Source organism: Papilio xuthus, unplaced genomic scaffold, assembly GCF_000836235.2.
Source record: "Papilio xuthus unplaced genomic scaffold, Pxut_1.1 DF827570.1, whole genome shotgun sequence".
Lineage (NCBI taxonomy): Eukaryota > Metazoa > Arthropoda > Insecta > Lepidoptera > Papilionidae > Papilio > Papilio xuthus.
Window position 1 is genome coordinate 2,092,569 of NW_013531079.1, and position 20,311 is coordinate 2,112,879.

The following is a 20,311-nucleotide window of genomic DNA, read 5'->3' on the forward strand; positions in this document are numbered from 1 at the left end:
TAATATTTATTTTGGAATTAATTGAACATCTCGATATACAAAATATATTTAAATTTAACAAAATAAATTAGCTTAATTATAACTTATTAAAGTTTTGAAATAAGCATTAAAATACGTTCACAAGAACAACACTACCATGTTTCCATTGTCAAGATTTGAAAAAGAAACAATGTTTGTAGTGGAAACAGAGAGTAATTAATGACAGCGATGCAATACACTGTGTACAACATAGTATATGTCGTGAAATATAAGTGAAATTAAATGCAGCACTCAAAGTAAAGCTCTTAGTGTAGATTTTTGATACTAAATGACTAACTGCTGCGATAAGTCAAGACCCGGGCCTAGCATGAAGATTTATAACAAATTATTCCTAACATCAACTGAAATTTCATATATATTTTATCGATGTCAATACGAATTCTTTCTAGCAAATTTTCTTGCTAGGCCCCATGGTGTTGCAAAAACGTACTAGGATCAACTTCCGAAAGAGAATATTATTTAACATCCTCGTATTTATGTCAAAGTGAGAGAAATGTGCAAAATAGACATACCTTTTTTTCTACAGGCAATAGTTTAAGATCGATTAAATTTCTTTAACTAACATCATAACTTCTGGCTTCAAGTATACATCTTTATTGGGACTGTTGTTAATCTCCTCGAGGATGGAGGGATCCCAGGAGAATGTGAGGACGGTGGCCGGCACCAGGCGTAGGTCTATCAGACTCTTGGATCCATCTTCATCAGATGTCAGCTTGTGACCAGTCGGTGTGTTTAGGATGAAGGGAAGGTCTCCATGTTCTAAGTGTTCTTGAACAAATTCGTGAATCTCATTGTAACGTTCGTATACTGAGAATGTTCCCTGGAAAGATTTATTTTACTGTTTAAAAGTGAATTTTACATGAAACTAGCTTTCCGCGGCTTAAGAAATCTTAATTAGTAGTATATGTGTTCTTCCAGACTCTGTTTTATATCTAGACCAAATTTCAGCAAGGCAAGTTTTGCCGTTGTGAAGATATATAAGTATACATTTTTATCTTAATAAGTCTGTAATCGTAGACTTATATAAACATTTTTGTATCATCAATTTAAATACAAAAACTAAACAAAATAAATCCATAGGCAAAGACAGTTTTCTGACGTTAACATAGTGGGCGCTAGTGAGCTGTACCTGTAGTAGAATGCCGTCTGGGAAGCGCACTCTGATGAGAGCGAACTTGTATCTGCGCATCTCTCTCAGTTCGTCCTTCTCCCTCATGGCGCGCGTGCGCAGCATCTGACTCTTCTCTATAGCCTCCGTACTGCCAATATTACAAAAAAAACATAAACCAGACACATAAAAATAATCAAATCCTACTTATAAGTCGACAAAGCAAAAAAATTATAATTACAGTCGATTCCTTAAACCAAAAATAATATTAGAAGAAAATCTTAACATAAAAAAACTGCTTAACATATTAATGACATCTTCATTCGAGATCGTCGGTGGCTCAGGGGTCAAGCACTTGACTTGCAATCTTCAGGTCCTGGGTTCGAATCCCGCCGTGTACCAATGTGTTTTTCGATTTCCGATTTACATATGTTCATTTATCCGACGTTCTTACGGTGAAGGAAAACATCGTGATGCAACCTGCACATATCTGAGAAGAAATTCAAAGATATGTGTGAAGTCAACCAACCCGCAGTGGGCCAGTGTGGTTGACTATGGCCTAATCATCCTTAACTTAGGGTAGGCTCCGAGCCCCTCGGTGGGGACGTATAGTGAGCTGATGATGACATCTTCATATTTAAAATAAATAATAACAAAAAGTAGTCCAATTACGATCTCACCGTAACAGCTGTTCCCTCTTTAGTTCTTCAGCGGAGAGGGCATAGAATGCCGGTGGCAGTGCCAGCTGGTGCGCGGCCTGAGAGGGCAAAAGCACCTGCACATTTCTGTCCAACTCCAGCTGGATAGGCTCAGCACTGCGCAATGCATCTATCAATGTCTGGAAACAACACTCACTTTACTGTCAAAAAAATCATTTAAACCTTTAAGTATAATATTGATTTGGTTTCATTTATTAGTTACTTAAAAAGTCCCTTAGTGCCCGAGATATCCATACTAAGTAATTGCTAATGAAACAACTAAATGACTGAGACATTTCTAAATAATCGTTTTTACTAAAACAAGTTCAGTGCAAGGCACTGAATAACTTGGTACTGAATTTATGAAGAAATCAATAAAAACCCACAGTCATTCCGGAGAATAGAAATCAAATGAAAAATTACTTGACACAATCAACTCAATTGATCCTGTGTAAGACTGAGATGGACATTTTTGTCTTTGTAACCAAATTATTGATGAATATCTTACCGTTAAACTTTCAACAGAAGGCACATTTTCCTTTTTGAACACCATGTATTGCTCATCTACTCCTTCCGGATTGAGTAAAGTCTCCTCTCTAAAGCCAGCTGCTAACAGCAGTTCTAACGCGCCTTCTATTGGCTGTACACGTTCACAAAATGCTCTGAAAGAATTTTCTATGTTATATTCCTGTCTCTTTCTTTAATGTTCTTTATCGTATCTTCCGTCTCACTCATGTAACAAAATCTATGTAAACATAACACAATTTTGATCTTTGGACAAATTTGAACATTGTAATTCAAATGAATTGTTAATCAAACAATCTTAAAAATCAGATAATGTATTCTGATAAATTAAAAAGTTTACTTTAAAATACATAAAGGATTAGAAATAATAAATAAGTAATTATTTATCTAGAACACATACCTGTTAGACATCCTTATCTTTTGATATTTCTCCTGTTCCGGGTAAGTAATTATATTCTCCAAATATTTGCAAAGTGTTTCCACACATGTGTCTATCTATAAAATTAAAAAAAAATAGTTTTAGTCATCAACAACACAAATAAATCACATACGAAATATGTTTTTTTCTTTATATACAGACACACCAACTTTATTATAAGTATAAAGCTATGGCAGTTTACATCTCCTGACCTAATTTGCCTAGAAGAAATTCTACCATCCTTGATACCACACATTTCCACACATATTTCCTTTACAAAATTTACCTTTACTCAATTTATATAATCTTTTTATGAGACCAATAAAGTGTTACTAAATAAAATACCTTCTCTCTGTTGTTATTACAAGACTGTATGATGAGACAGGCGGTCAGACCTCTCTCTTCCTCTAACTGTTCATAGAGAAAACTCTTTATGTTCCTCTTCCATTCTTCTCTTGGTAAAATTTCATTACTTATTAATGGACATCTGAAATTTAACACAATTTAAATAACATTTAGTATGGTTTTGTCAATAATGAATAAAATGGGGCTTGATCACAATCCCACCTGATGTTTCGAGGTCAAAAGAACAATAGATTGGTTTAGTATCATTTTAATTAAGTACCTTAATGAATGAATGAGTTAGTAACAATTATAATTTAATAGTTACTAACAGTAACCCCAAGAAAGTGGTAGTTAATATTCATTCAGTCATTTTCATACAGTGGAACCTGGATGGACGAGAAACCACTATAAGCGAGATTCATTGTCTGGTCCTGGCAGAGGACCTCCATAAGCGAGAAAGCTCGAACCCCGAAAGAAACCTTTATAAGTGAGTAAAAAAGTGGTCCCTTGGTCTCACAAATATGATATGGATTAAGACATAAGTATACTTACTTAAAGAAAACACCAGAAGCTGCATAATTCTTAGGCACATCAACTTCCTGATCCACAGACTTCTTTCGTTCAGGAATGGTATGGGTACTTTCTGTTTCACAAGCCTTTTCATTTTCTAATTCTTTTCTTACTTGAGCCTGGAGGTGTTATGCAATTTAAAAATAGTAGCATAGATAGATAAAATTTATAACTGTATGTTAGTCTTTCAACAGTGGTAGAGCCCGCTTTAACATCTTTGAATGAATTGGCAGGTTCGCCGATGCTATACTACACCACAACCACACAGAAGACAGGCGTGAAGTGGACGCAATTCCACTTTACCTTTGATGTGTTTGGTAATGGAGACCTAACTTTTGTCCTCTTTCACTTCCCACGCTTTTTCTTATAAGTAAAGGATGGGAAGTTGAAGTGGATTTGCCGGATGAGAGGACCCATAGGAAATGAAAATATTATCTTTCTGTGCATCCCCTCCTCCATCAATTAAAGGTAGGCAACGCATCTGCAATTGCAGATGTCTATAGGCAACAGTCACTCAGCTATTTCGGCGATTTCAAGTGGCCAGTTGCTCATTTACCACCTTAAGATATTTAAAAATAGTCTTAGTCCTAATGTGTTCCTATACCTGCACCCTACCTATATTGTATGTAACCAGCAAATAGTTTATCATTAGAGTCAAGAAATCAATACCTACCTTAATAGCTGCAAGAGAAGTATTAAATGCAGGATTGTCTCTTTTCTGTTGTAACCTTGCTAAAGCTGCTTCAGCTGCAACTTTACTTTCCTGTGACAGCCCTGACCTGCGGACAACTGGCACCTCCTTTCTAGATGATTCAGAGCTCTGGCTCGTTGATTCCGTAAGCTTGTGCCCCGGGCCAGCTAGCTTGAATTTGGCGTCTGCTTTCTTCTTTTGAAAGAATTTCTTTATTTTATCAGCCATGTTTATATTCTTGGAGTGTGTTCTTTAGGCAATTTTAGTTTTGATACACTTTCTTTTAGTTGTTCTATTGTTGCCGAAGTTGCTGTAGATAAGATATGATATCTTGTATGACACATTGATATTAAGAAACAAAGAAGAAAAAAATATAGGATGCTGGAAATTAACAAAGGCAACTAAAGCTCAAAATTGAACTTTAAATTAAATATATATTCCAAACAAGTTTAAACAGTTTAAGCACTGTTAAACCACTAACAAAAATATAGTCTATTATTGTTCACTGACATGTTGTAAATCAATTTATTTTTAACAGCAGATTATTAACCAATTTGTAGAGATGTTCAGTAATTAACTTACCAGGTTTCATAAATCGTTCCGAAATACGCGATCCATAAACACGCCAAGAAATAAAAATCAATAACAAGGTAAACAATAAAATTAATGAAAAAGTTTTAAGTAATAGAAATTGGAATTCGTTGAAATAAAAAACTTCAGCTAAATCCTCGTAGAAGGACAGCTCACCAAAATTTACAAGAGTTTTTGGTAAATTTTCAACCGGCAACGACGAAACACAGGAACCAAAAAAGTCTTTTGCAAAGGTCAAAGTATCTTCTACTTGAAGATACAAAGCCTCAAAAAGAGATGAATTGAAAACGGCGGTGTCGAATAAAGACATTACACATTTAATTAAGTGGATCAAAGGAAATTTAACGACAAAAATAAAATATTCATACTTTCTTACAAATCACTACATAGATGTCATTTCACAAATGTCAAATGTCACGGTGAGATGACGGATGGGGTTCAATGTTGCTACTTTTAAAAAGGGGTAGGTTGGAAGAATAGCAAGATAAATTGAATAAAGCTGATCTTCAAATCAGCAGCAATTGGATGGTAAATTTTACGATGGGATGAGAAACGAGAACAAATTGTTTGTATTTTTGCTATTATTTTTTAACAGGGGTTATCAGTTTCTCTGTCTTAAAAGTAGTATACTACTAGTACTTAGTTACTTAAAGAAAATAAATTCAGAAATTAAAAAAATTATAAAAGAATAGATCATATAATATGGTCACATTGAAATAAAATACTTAAGTGGTTATATTAGTAACTATAAAATTAATTGCTAGAGATACTTATATTTACAGACCCGTATTTAAAAATTATAAAATTTTATTGAAATGCGCGGTTAAGCGTAATCTTTTAATGAATACCCGCACGCGATCCTGTAATTTCCTACCACGTAGTTTGTTAACTTTTTGCGCTGTTTTTTACAACTAAATTATGTTTATTGAAAATATGAAGCGCCTATAGCGTTCAACAATTTATTTGTCAATGATATTTCAAATATCTCGGCATGTATTTGAAAGGGAGATATGTCCTTACACTAAACACTTTTATACCTACTGTTGTATATAAAAATCAATTGCTGTTTGTTAGTCTTCCTAAAACTAGGAAGTCTAGGGAAGGTTTAAAAGGTGACAAAAATTCAAATAAATGAAGGGCACTAATTATTTTTTTTCATACCAAGCGGAAAGGGGCCGCGGGCGACAGATAGTACCGAATAAAATTTTGTTTGTAAAAATATCTCTAAGTTTGGCTCAGTATTTGCATGGGGCTTAGTATAAGGTTATGCAAATCTCAAGGGTGATAACGGCTTTTAAAACTCAATGATTGAACCCGACAATAATGTATGTAGCGGCTAAACCCAACAAACGATTCTAATCGGAGATAGAATGGAAACCATTATTATTTTAGGCATGAGGGGTAAATTTTTTTTATACATTTGCTCTTTTAACGATTAATCAGGTTATTCGTTTGATACTATGATCTGTAGATGTTGGATTAAAATGTATTGAAAATTAGACTTTTTCTCTCTCTCTCTCTCTCTCTCTCCCTGTCTCTCTCACTCTCACCCTCTCTCTGCCTTTCTTGCATCCTACAAGGTGGTGGGGTCAGCTTTGATCTTCAAAAATCTTCAAAAATGATTATTGCGTAATATTCGATAAATACTATTATGTTAATTTTCATCAGCTCACTATACGTCCCCACCGAGGGGCTAAGAGCCTACCCTAAGTTAGGGGTGACAAGGCCATAGTCAACCACGCTGGCCCAATGCGGGTTGGTTGACTTTACACATATCTTTGAATTTCTTCGCAGATATGTGTAAGTTGCATCTCGATGTTTTCCTTCACCGTTAAATATATTATGTTCACACTATTAAAACAAATTTATGGATACCCTTAGTAAATCCATACATACAGGAGGTTATAGGCAATTAAGATAATATCCTTTAGAGATTTAAATCAACCTGTAGAAAGAGGGTCTACAGTAATAAATATCGGAGAGAGATATCCGTTCCTTTTGGGAAAATGTTAGGAAAAAATAACGGCATTGAAGATTATCCTGATATCTAAATTTACTTGCCTACGTTGAGAATAAATTTATAAATGGAATTAGGGAATAACATTTATAACTATGTATTCCATTTAAAGTTATTCCGTTTATTTTTGTATTCTTAGTAATATTATAAATGCGAATGTTTGGATGGATGGATGCTTGTTTAAATTTATCTCTGGAACGTCTGAACGGATCTCGATGAAATTTGGATTACATGTAGGATATAGTCTGGAAGAACATACAGGCTACTTATTAAGTTTTCTTTTAATTGCGCGCGGACGGAGTAAGGGGCGACAGCTAGTAGTCTATATAAAATACGTTATATTAACAATTCTAACTAAATCACAAAATGATAATGTTTATACTAAAAATAAAAAGTATACATATAATAGTTGTAGCTAAAATAATTAATAAAATTCCGTAAAAAATAATAAAAGTTAATCGAGTAATAAAAACAGTTATTCTAAAAAAGCTATTCGCGTCTTTAAAATTGGAGCGTAATAAAGATTAAAAAACCCTAATAATATTATGAAGAACGGTTTCTCATAAAAACGTCGACAAAATTACATTAATATTAAAGCAATATGGCCATCCAATTATATCGCGATGTTTGTCCACAAACAAAATCGGTCCTTACAAGATAATAAAAGAAAAAAAAAGTAATTTCTTTTAAAAAATACACTTTTATTATTCGTGTGTTTTTTCTTTCTTTTGTATTAAATACATAATGAGAAAAGTAAGCAATTCCTTTGCTTGTCTAATAAGAGAAAGGGAGTGCGGAATTCTTTGAATATTTTTCTTCATTTCTCTCGGCCACGCTAATTGTTTCTTTTGCTTACATGCAACAAATAATCAAAGAAAAGTCGAACATGAAAATTATAACGACCTGACCGTATTACTACAATAAATATCATACACTAGCTGTCGCCCGCGACTCTATCCGCGCGGATTAAAATAATAAAAAAAAAAAACAAAACATAATTACTATGCTTTGTCTTCTTCCAGACTATGCACTGCCAAATTTCATCAAGATTTGTTGAGCCGTTCCGGAGATACCTTCATACAATCATCCATCCATCCTTACATCCATCTACGCATTTATAATATTGGTAAGATAGTAAGAAGTAAATTAATTTTATTAGCCTAAAGACTTTAACTAAATTTAATAATAGTTTATACCCGCGCCTTCGTCTGCGCGGAAGTACAAAAAAATCTAGCAATAAATTCAGCCTATTATAACGAAGCTTTCTTTAACGAAGTAACAACCCGAGCCGAGGCTCCTGAGGGAGCCCTCGAGTCTTGTTACTCTTAAACGAGGTTCAGGCTAAGCGCCATCTGCGCTCGGCCACCTCAAGCCCGGTGAAGCTGTAAATGCCTCTTCAAGACAAACAGTGACTACTCACAAAAAAGAAGCTTTCTAATGACAAAATAACTAGAAAAAGTCCAGTAGTTTTTAAGTTTAATAGTTTGGCATCACACTTCTCTGATCTTCTCGCATCTTTGGTCAGTTGACAGGATTTAGTTATTTTATACAAGGTAAAAGTTGAGTTAATGCAATATAAAATATTGATGGATCGACCCACTTTGGTACCATTGAAAAGGGTCACAATAATAATTGGCCATACTTTTCCAGTCGTCTCCGAGCACAATGAGGAAAGTTTGAACTTGCAGTTGGCAATTGATGGTAAAAGTTCTTTAAAGTTCGCTTATAATGGATCACAGGCTACGTCGATTCTCAACAAAGTTATGGAAACTTTTCATTTGATAAAAAAATATTTTTAACGAATTTAACGGTCTAATATGATGACACGCGAAAATGTAAAGACATTTTCTGTACAATTTTCCTGCCGAAAAACGTCAAACGAGTAAGCGATGTGACCACGCAGACATCTGAACTATAGTAACAAGTTCGTTATTTACCCCCAATACTGTTTTTCTTTGCAAATAATCTATTCGATGAAATTATGAAACAGAAGAAATACAGAAATAATTATATTCGATTTACATAATAAAATAATTCTCGTAACGTGTCCTTTAGTAAACTGTGAACCAATTATTGGTTCATCTGTTTTTAACGACCTCTGTCGGCTGGTAGAGTCATTTTATTCTTTTCCTTAATACAGCTAGGAAAGCTACTATGCCAGGTTTTTATAAGAAATACATATTTTATATTGTTTTTGAAACGATTATTTTTCCATTAGAAAGATATAAAAACTTAAAAAGGTAATTTAAAGGTTTTTTTTTTTATTAGAGACTGGGGCAAAATTATTTGATTCAACGCCCATGGACATTCGGAACGCCAGAGGAACCGCAGATGTGTTACAGGCCTTTAAGGGAGTTGTACGCTCTTTTCTCAAAGGCCGCTAAGTCTTAACTGTTTGGAAATACCGCTGAAGTTAGAGTATTCCAAAACCATCTCAAAGGCTGGCTACGCATCTGCGGTTCCTCTGGTATTGCTGATGTCTATGGGCGTCATTGAACACCTTGGTGTTCCCTCTACTCGTTTGCCCCCTTCTGTTGTATAAAAAAACCTCGTCTTTGTGACACCATTGAGATGATATGAACGGGACGACAACATCTTTTCATTAAATCTTAAATCAACTACAGGATGTTACTATAACATTGAAATATAAACCTACAAGGTGAGATGAAGGAAGTAGTGACGTTAGAGATGATAGATCTAGATGATGAGATGATAATAACTAACGAATTAGATCTCAGTTGAGGAAAAAATGTGTTGATATTTTAGATCTGTCACTAACGCAACGTACATGCAAATAATCAGATAAGTGTAATAACGAGTTAAATAATCTTTAGTCTTAGGAAGACATTATCTACAGAAGTCAAGGTGGTCGTACAGATTAGATAGAAGATAGTGTTATGTATTGTTTTGTTACATATCAAATATATCCTGTAGAGTTAAGACAAATGCGATGTAAAGTGTGAAATTTCTCCATTTGATTTTATACTTGTAAGTACATTTTTATCTTTTTTTAATTTTAGCATATTTGAAAGGTGTTTTTATTTCTTTAACACCTTGCGCGCCATGTGTATCTTTTTGTCACACAGTGTCTAGAACGCTGTGTATTCATAAGTATACACATTTTTGTATTATATTTGAGCACATCACAACAAAAAATGTGTTTTTTTATACGGTCACTTAGGGTTTGGCGCTGAGGGTGTTAAGTAAAATATATAATTCATGCCAGTGTTTATTCTGTTAATAAATAACAAAGTATAAAATTGAAAGGTTATAAAGATCGTAAGATGTAATTTAGTAGAAAATTATTCAACTTGTTTGATATTAAAAAAACAAAACTTACTAACGACTGTATGCTTAAAGACTTTATGGAATAGACAATTAAAGAAACTAAAATGTAGAGCCTAACCATAAAAACAACTTTGGTAATGTTTCAATTACATTTTTACCCGACTTCAAAAAGAAGGAGGTTATCAATACGTCTGTATGTTTTTTTATATGTGTTACCGCGTAACTCCGCCCCTGCTGCTCCGATTTTGAAAATTTTTTTTTGATCGTAAGGTTTTATTTTAAACATTAGTTAACCTTTTTATCGCACGCTGATGTAATGTTAGACGTCACTAGAAATCATCATTATTAAAAATTATGCGTAGGCTTTCTTAATTCGATCTTGACAAATAAACAAAGTAAATATCAGAAGAAGTATTGATGATACATTTTTAAATGTACAAAATACTCTTCGATAACCACATCGCCGTCTATAATATCACCGGCGCTCAAAAGGTTAAAATATGTATTTAATGAACAGCATCTAAATGTATTTTCCCGCGAATAAAATTTTATTAAAGCTAGTCATTTCGTACCAATTTGTCAAATAGGTACTCGTAATTCTCTTAAAAGCTTTATATGTTCCGTTAATGGATAAATATGAAAAAAAAAATGTTCATGAAAAGATCCATATGTCTGTCATATATAGACTATATAACATAAAAGAAAAGTGTCCTCTTGATATGAGACATATAAGAAAAAAAGCTGTTATGATATTTTCACACTAGGGTAGAACAGTGAGATCAGTATAACAATTCAGTACTACTTTTACTTTAATACGCGCTTTCTTTCAAAACAATATGATCTTTATCAGCGTCGTTTAAATGATATTATTGCCCATAGTGTTACGTCCTTGTGTGAAACTGGCAATAGGCAGGTCAAATAACACGAGTGGAAATGTAATAAAGTGTTACTTTCTACTTTTATTTGTTAAAGTAAAAGAAATATGAGTAAAGGTGCCTAAGTCATGTCGGGTTTTGTATCTATATATTATATAAAATAATAATAATTCGTTTGTATGTCTGTTCTTTTTGCATTTTTAAAGCACTAGATAGATTTTATAAAAAAAATGTTATTATCGTTGAAATTATATGGTATTCATAACCGTTTTTATTTAAAATTAAATGTCGCTCGCGTATCCGTTTGCACGGGATTAAAAAAGGTTCCTAAAGGTTTTCCCCGAAATTATTAGATTTTTTCTCACCTTTTAAATCTCCATGAACATTTCAAGACCAAGATAAGATAAATCCGTTCAGCCGTTCACGAGTTTTAGGGAGATTTTCTACAACTACCGTACGCCGTCAAAATTACTGCATACAAGTATAGGTTGATCCAAAATTCAGATAAGTACATTAAGAATCATACTGTATATTTCATTGAATAATCAAGAATCATTACTACTGTAGTTGGAAAGAAAATAGGGCTATTAATATTTGTTTACAAGCAGTCAATAAATGTATATCGTACGACACTCTATACGTCTCTTTCTAACAATTATATCGCGAATGAATCAAAATATTACTTTTGCTTGACGTCTAAATCTTGCCCGTCAATACTGTACTGATAATAATCAACTTATACTTATCATGTTGTCTGCCGAACGTAAGACAACATATTGTCATCCTTGTTATTTTTATTAGAAAAACAGAGACAACACATTCTTGTACAGATGTATCAACTTTTCTAGTTGTAGTCCGCACAATCTGTATAACAAACAAAATATTTCATAATTAAACGTTCCCCGTACACTAGTTGGTTAAAGTCGCAATAAAAGCACTTAGTGTTGGTGCTCGTAAAATAGTGAGGTGCCACATAATCATCGTACGCCAGGCTGCAGTTTACAAACAGTAGTTTATGTGAATTATTCTTGGTGCGCTTGTAGCGTGTTGCGAGGAAATGAGCTAATAAATTTTCGGAGGGCCCCCGCGCTGTTTTGTTGCATCATGCTGCCAAAGAGTACTCGTATGCGTCAATTGCACGTGTAATTAATATGCAAAATGGTTAGGTACGATGAATTAAATAAGCTTTGCACATAAGATCGAATATCGTATAACAGACAGTCACCATAAGAGCTATAATTTAGCGCATATGTATGTTACTGCGTCGGGTTTTCGACTTAATTGCATTTTCAGTGTCAAATGACATTTCACTGAAATGGGTAGGAAATATATGTCCTAGACTGTACGAGGACATTTTCGCCTGTACAAAACACATTGTTAACTATGGTCTTTTTCAAAAATAACAAACATTTTTTAGACGTGTTTCAACACTAGACCACTCGGATAAGCTCGAATTGTCATTTGTCACTAAAGTCTTTGATTTGAATTTTGAGCGATGTTTTAGATAGTGATAGGCTACAGAAGAAATGGATAGATAGCGCTAAAGTTTATTAAGTAGTGATGTTGAGTTCCATTTCAAAAGACTAATTGTGAGTTTCTGAGATCAAAATGCCCTTTAAAAACATATTATTTACTTTTTTGTCAAAGATAATGCCAGGAATGACGGTATGTTTTATACAATGATTTTGGTCTGAGAAACTCACGGTAAATTATATTTTTCTGACCACACATGAAGTGGGAACATGGCAGTAAAATGTAATCAATATCAAGCAAATATTCAAACGTTTAATAACGTCCAATTAATTAATCAAGTAGAACAAATTAAGTCGATTGAATCATTATTACCCATTCCCCTAAAGATCAGTTTCCACTGCCGAAACACATACATAAAACATATTGCTGTTCCTCTCATTCTCTACGAAGAAATAGGCATACCTCTTTATAAAGCGAAGAAGTCATCGCACGCGTTAATTTCTCAATTTCCTGGCTGATTTTCCTTTTATTCTAATCTCACTAATATTAAAAGGTGAAAATTTTGATGGATGGATGTTTCTTAGAAGGTATCTTTGGTTTAGCTTAACAGATCTGGATGAAATTTGGCACGGATGTAGAAAAAAGTCTGGAAGAACAAGTAGGCTCCTTATTGAGTTCTTTTTTATAATTCTGCGGTAGCGGAATCGAGGGCTACAGCTAGTTTCGAATATAATTTAACCAATACAAGTAGTAGTGTTCAATGCGATTTCATAATGTCATTAAAGGTATTTAAAAAGGCTAACCGTCTATCGAGAGTTATTTAGGAATCCCTTTGCTTATTTTTTTATAACATCCGTTCGAACACGAGCATCGGGTTGCGAATTCTGAGAAGCGAAGTTGTGCAAATAAAACCACTAATGACACTTTAGTTTGTCGTTTTAGTGGTCACAAGTGGGCTCGTTTGAGAGTGGAATGAAATAAAATTTACGCCTTTGGTGTAACCGAAATAATGTAACCGTTCGAGATACTTTGAATACCGACTCATGGAACAAAAAGAGTTATATATCTTCAGTTATAAGAGATGTAACTCTTTTCGTCCAATGAGTCGAATTATTAATAATTTAGTAAACATTGTATTTCATGATCGATAGGCATGTATGTCACATGAAATAAAATAATAAAACTAAACAACTAAGTCAAACTAACCTAATTGGCCACTAAAGGATTCGGTTAAATTTACTATTAGCTCTAAGTAAACCTAACCCCGTTTAAAATATATATTTTTATCTCTGTTTTGTCAAAGATAATGACAGGGATGACGATATGTTTTATACAGAGATTTGGGTCTTAGAAACCCATAGTAGGTGTCCTCTTTTTTGATCGGCCAACTATTGTTATTTGATACTATACCATAATGATAGTATGAAAGAAAAATATTATCATACTTCGATGCTTATTAGTCGAAAGTGTAACATGGAGTATGATTTCACACGTACGAGATAACACGTCACGTGCTGAATGTCTATGAAACGTATGTTACTGGATAATCGTGAATACTGTCCATCTGTAACTTGCCTAGCAATAGTTTAATTGGCAAATTGGTTACAGAATGATTTTTTCTTTCGAAAATTGTTGTATATTTTGAAGCTTTATAAAGCCAACTATGATAGGATTTAAGTGCCGAATGGTCATTGTACTTTCTTGGCTGTACAGACAGCTGTGTAAATGAGTAAACATTTATGAAACTTCAGAAACTTGTACACGCCTTCGGTTTTGAAAATACGTATTATAGGTACTTCTTTGCCAAGAGCAATAATTTATAGTTGGTAGCATAAGGTACATCCATATTTTTGAATCCGTAGATAAATTTCTGAAGCTTTGTATGTGTATACATATTTATGTAGCTGACTGTACAGACTAGGAAGTGTCGCTGGAATTTTACAAATGGTTACATGATAGACTATGAATATAATAAGTCACTTTGTGAATTAATTCGTTCGATTGTCGACTTAACAATTTGTATAGGCGAAATACAAACGGACGGTATTCAGGAACGTTCAGTGACATATAGCTACTGCACGAATCTCTACTGTAATGGTTAGAGAACAAAGATGAAGACGTAGGCGGCACTAAGTGTACAATAAAATTACTGTGATACGCACCTATACGTCTTATATTGATACATCACATAGAGTTGTTAAAACACAATTTGTTTTTATTCGTATAACATTAATGCTTTGATTTTCCATTGTTAATGAAAGCGACCATCGACTTTTTACTGACATTATTCGCCTATTATACATTTCGGTATTCAATCACAAGAAACATCATAACAACAAAGTATATTAAACATTGGAAGTATAACTTCAAATACATAATTTAGGTTACAGCGTCATCTTTCAACTGTTTGTAATTTTCTCTTTGAACATCAGAAATAATGTTCCATCCATCCATCCTATTATTTCGAGTAACAATAAAAAAAATCCCCTGTTTATACTATTTAGAGGCAAAAACAGAAACGTCACTATCCTCTTATCTGTTAAATGTTTTGTAATAAAATTACCTTATATTATATTACAAATATGCAGCGTTGTATCAACTCTATGTAGTTCTGCATCACAAACGTATACATTATGTGACACCGAAGATCAACCATATACAGAGCCCTGTTATATACTGGTCTTAAATTATTAAGCTGAATATTTGACGACGAAAGGATTGCGTTAGTTCAGTCGTGTCGCGGAGTAAGCGTGGGCAAGACTCGAGTCTTTAACGCATCATTCTGCCTATTAAAGGCTAATTTTTCAATAGAAATAACAATACGAGCGAAATAACCCTTGAGATCGCGCGACGCCATTTTTGCACACTGACGTACAAACGTTCTATTTTTAAATTTTGCCGCGAAAGTTTCTTAACCTGGCCATAAGTCAAATGGCTTTTTTCACGGTCGGAGTGCATCCAGCCAGTATTGACAGATAAATTGTATTGATTATACGATTATCAGCAAAAAGTTTTTAATGAACATTTGACTTTTAAAAACAATCACAGTGGATCCGTTCGTGAAAAGAAAGATGAAAGTATTTAAGAAGAAACTTCGTTTCTCAATAGCTTGCCGTTAATTTTGGACTTACATTCGTTGTGTAGCTGTTTTATTTGCAAGTAATTCACATATCAACAGCGACGAAGAATTGAAGAGATATCAGATTAGGATAGTCGACAAAAGGTATGTTTTATTTTATAATTAAGGGAATGTAAACTTAAAAGAGCATGACACATTGAAATTTTAAAGCCAAATGGAATAATAATATTCTACACACCTATACTAATTATATTAAGAAAGAAATTATTGAAGTATTAACGTTATAAATTGGGTTGTATAAAAGAAAAGGCCATTTTAAACTAGAGGTTCATTGTCAATAAAATTTTCATATAGAATGATAATATCTTTAATACAACTGTTTCGTCAGTGGAAGCCCACGGTCTGCTGTACAGATAGATAACACGTAATATCATACGTTAAATAAAACTGATGGAAATTTGAGATTACTAATCTTTTATCAACGTATTATGTAAATTTTTCTTAACAAAACGAAGTAACGTATGTTTGTCCGTATAAAACTTTTGAAGGCAAATTAATTTAAAGTCAAATATAAATGAATATAAATTGCTGTATTTTTGTTAATACATTATTTTTAAAAAGGTTGAAGTTATTTAGTTAAATGTATTAGTTGTCATACAAATTAAAATCAAGAGAAAAATGGTCGTTAGTGAAGTCACGGAAAATTAGTTTGTTGTAAAAATGTATGTTTTTCTATACTAATAAGAGGAAAGATTTGTTTGTTTGTATGCACTAAATAGAACAAACTACTGAACAGATTAAAACATTATTTCCCTCTTAGGAAGCTACGCTATCCCTGGGTGACATAGTCTATTAGATTTTTGTACAAGGCGCTGGTGAAGTCGCGGGCAACTGTTAGTTTTTACATAAAAACAATATAGCAATTGTGAGTTAAAGTTTTATTTGTTATTTGCCACATTATATTTTTCCTTAACTTGTGGTTAAACTAGATTTATGAAATTTATTGTTTTCCTTTATTAATATATTTTGTGATGACACTGGCGTACGCCGGATAAAAAAAAATATTAGTTGCCTATGTGTCCTTCCAGGCTTTGTTCTATATGTATGCCAAATTTCATCGAGATCCGTTCAGCGGTTCTGGAGATACCTTCAAGCATCCATCTAAACATTCGCATTTGTAATATTAGTAATATTATATCTAAGATAAACAAATCAGTAACAAATTTGCTACTAAAACTAAAATATATTAAGTCATTAACTAATTATGAATAGTTACGAATTCTCCATAGTTTATATTTATATTTCCGTAATAACATAAAGCGGAAAATGTTTGTTACAGGAAAACTATGAAACTGTTTATATTAATAATACTTTTACAATTTACATTTCAAATACAGGAAATTTTAAATACAGGAAATATCAAAAAAGTTAATCGACATCACAGGGGACCGACGAGCTGGCGGCTACCTTGGACAAAGAATTAGTATAGCTATTCAAAGGGGGAACGCTGCCAGTATCTTCGGAACCCTGCCTAAAGGGACTCCTTTAAATAATATATTTTAGTTAAAAATTGGTTTTTAATACTGTGAATTTAATATATAATAAAATTTTATTAAAATGAACAATATTAAAAAGACGAGTGAAGTCAGGATTAAAGGTTAGTTTATAAACAGATAAAGATTCTAAAGAGGAATGATTTCTTATCAAATATACAAAATGTTTGTACTGAATAAACTCAAAAACTACTGGACGGAATTTAAATATTATTTTACCATTAGGATGTAACATTATTCCTTAGTTTGTTTCCCTTTGGGACGATCGGACTACCGGTCAATCGGACCAATGCGATTTTTTCCCATTGGGTCGATTAAATATAGAATTTATTTTTTATAAAAATGGAATGTTTTTTATTTTATTCTATTAGGCCGTTTCTCCATGGATTAAAAAAAAGGGATTTTTAAATTAATTGAGTCATTGGGTAAATAAATTTCCCATTGGGTCGTGAGGCCGATCAGCTTATCGAGAAACACCCTTTAGTAATATAGGCTTATTTAATATTGTTGAACATGTTTAAAAAATAAGCTTTACGTAATACTCTGGACAAGCTGTTAATATTATGTAATTGTAATTGATGTTATAAGAAAAGTAAGAACTCGGAAACTACAGTCAGATTGTAACTAAAAAACTACCATGTAAGGATTTACAGAAAGATAGTATTGATAACTTTAAGTGTCATTTTGACGTGAAGACACTTTCGTCACGATGATGATAAAAACACATGACACTAAAATGCTGATATAATTTATTCAGATAAAATCATATCTCAAGTGTACACTTATAAATAATCATTAGCAAACATGTTCTGGTATTTTCCTTTTCTTTTTTTCCTATGTTTCATCATTTTTGAACATAACTAACCTTTTCTCTAGACACGATCCGCGCAAAATTAAAAAAAAACTTCGTAAATAGTCTATTCGTCCTGTCAAACTATTTTCTATTATACATCTAACCTAACCTAACCTAATCTTTTGCATTTATAATATTAGTAAGATATTGTGCAAATTAAAACAGACCTTTTCTTAAATCAAATTAAAGTTTTGGCCGTTTGATCTTTATAATATACCTTATTCTAATTTAAACTTATTGAAATATTTTGATTTTTTAAATTCTGACCTCAAATTGATAAATAAATCACAGTGTTCTTTGTATTACAATAGTAGCATTCGTTACGTCATATCTAGCTAAGGTATGTAGACGACACGCGAACTAAATTAGCATGACCTCAAGATCAATTTTTGCAAGGAAGAGACTATTATTGTAATTAGACATATCTGAATCTATTGAGATCTAGAGCTGGATTTTTAAGAGTCAATTAAAATAATTTTATACTTCAACTAGCTGTTGCCTGCGACTCCGTGCGCGAGTAATATAGATAGCAGCCGATTCTCAAATAACTGAATACGCATATAAAATTTCATAAAAATCGGTCAAGCCGTTTCGGAGGAGTATGGTAACTGACATTGTGACACGCGAATTTTATATATAAGATAAAAAAATACTCAAATAAAACTAAAAAAAATCGACAATCTCATTTCTTAAAAACATCTTAACTATTTAAAAGTGATGACTATAATTTTATCTTGTTATTGTAATGAACGAAATTTATTTTTATACATCTAACATATGTTTTATACATTAACCATTTTTGATACAAAATATTAACGCAGAATAGGTCAATAGGCTACGATGAAATCTTTCATATCAAAGTTGCTAGGCAGATTTCAGCGCGATTCGGTTTATTTATTCTGGAGATATGCAATAACATCCATACATCCATCTAAACATTCGCATTTATGATATTAGATTAATCTAAAAAGTACGTTACAAAACCAAAATGAGTCACACGAGTTAATTAGGTTACTTTGTTCAATTTAAGTAACTATAAAAAAACAAATCCATATTTAGATTCGTGTATCTACTATTTTAAACATCAAAAAATGGGTCACTTAACTTATTTAGTCTCATATCAACTTTCTTCTGAATATCAAAACAAAGCTATATTAAAATCTTATCGTAGGATTCGGCTCTCTGTTCTATTTATTATATTTTATTTCTAACTGCATTTCAAATGTGATTCCGTCCGTGCGGTATTAAAAAAACTTAATTATTAACCTATGATAAACTTATATAAAAACGACTAAACACTCACGTATATTCGTCCGGTGGCGGCACCGACTAGTTTCGAGCCCAGGGGCCCTTCATCATGATGACGTCATCATGATTTAGTATACGTGAGTGTTTAGCCGTTTTTATATAAGTTTATTATAATGTCTCACGAAAGTTTGAATAATTTAATAGTAGCCTATGCGTTCTTCTAGGCTATACTGTACATGACAATTTTTTTGCGATATCCATGCACTCGTCCTAGAGATATCATTAAACAAATATCCATTCAATCATTCGCATTTATATTATTAGTAAGAATTAGTAAGATGTTTATTATTGTTAATGTATGAAAGACAAACAATTAATTTTAATTTTTCTTTCAACTAGGGTTGGCAAAGGCAGGAGGCCGGCCGTATAAATTAAGCCAAAACTTTAAAGTTTTAGATGATGATAATGGCTGCAGTGATTCATCATCATCAGCTCACTATGCGTCCCCACCGAGGGGCTCGGAGCCTACCCTAAGTTAGGGGTGATTAGGCCATAGTCAACCACGCTGGCCAAGTGCGGGTTAGTTGACTTCACACATATGTATCTATGAATTTCTTCTCAAACATGTGCAGTGATTATTAAAATATATTGTTGTCTCTGTTTTTATTAAAGAGAACGAAAGAGATGACAAACTACAAATCCAAGTGTCATATCAGTGAAGTTAGACCGGTTTTATGCATTAAAAATACACATTAATATTTTGAAATGTAAAAATATTTCTGCACTATCAATGTTTTGTTATAAAAAAATCACAACGCTTCGATTAATGCTCGTTAAATCGGATACGAAATGAAAACGTATTTTTTTGCGAAGCGAATTCATTCCTAAAAAAAATCTATTTCCCGTCAAAAACAATACGCGTGATGCAATTTCGTATGTG

At 32.8% G+C, this 20,311-nt stretch overlaps 2 protein-coding genes across 3 annotated transcripts in view; one reads left to right on the forward strand and one right to left on the reverse strand.

Annotated features, from left to right (window-relative positions):
- Positions 1–34: 34 nt before the first annotated feature.
- On the reverse strand, positions 35–4,702 carry Gint3 (GDI interacting protein 3). The gene is made up of 8 exons (XM_013313310.1): positions 4,377–4,702; positions 3,686–3,822; positions 3,134–3,275; positions 2,771–2,865; positions 2,354–2,507; positions 1,828–1,985; positions 1,169–1,298; positions 35–859 (listed from the first exon to the last, which is right to left on the reverse strand). The coding sequence occupies exons 1-8, from the start codon at positions 4,620–4,622 to the stop codon at positions 584–586; spliced, it is 1,338 nt and encodes a 445-aa protein (XP_013168764.1). The 5' UTR covers positions 4,623–4,702; the 3' UTR covers positions 35–583.
- A 5,188-nt stretch (positions 4,703–9,890) lies between these two features.
- LOC106118678 (laccase-4) overlaps positions 9,891–20,311 on the forward strand; it is a 52,809-nt gene continuing 42,388 nt past the window's right edge. The window contains exon 1 of one of the 2 annotated variants that reach the window (XM_013313389.1): positions 9,891–9,990. The gene's annotated coding sequence lies outside the window, so the exon portion shown is untranslated. Of the gene's footprint in view, positions 9,991–15,361; positions 15,862–20,311 lie in introns of those variants that run through there. The other variant, XM_013313392.1, reaches the window with a different exon arrangement.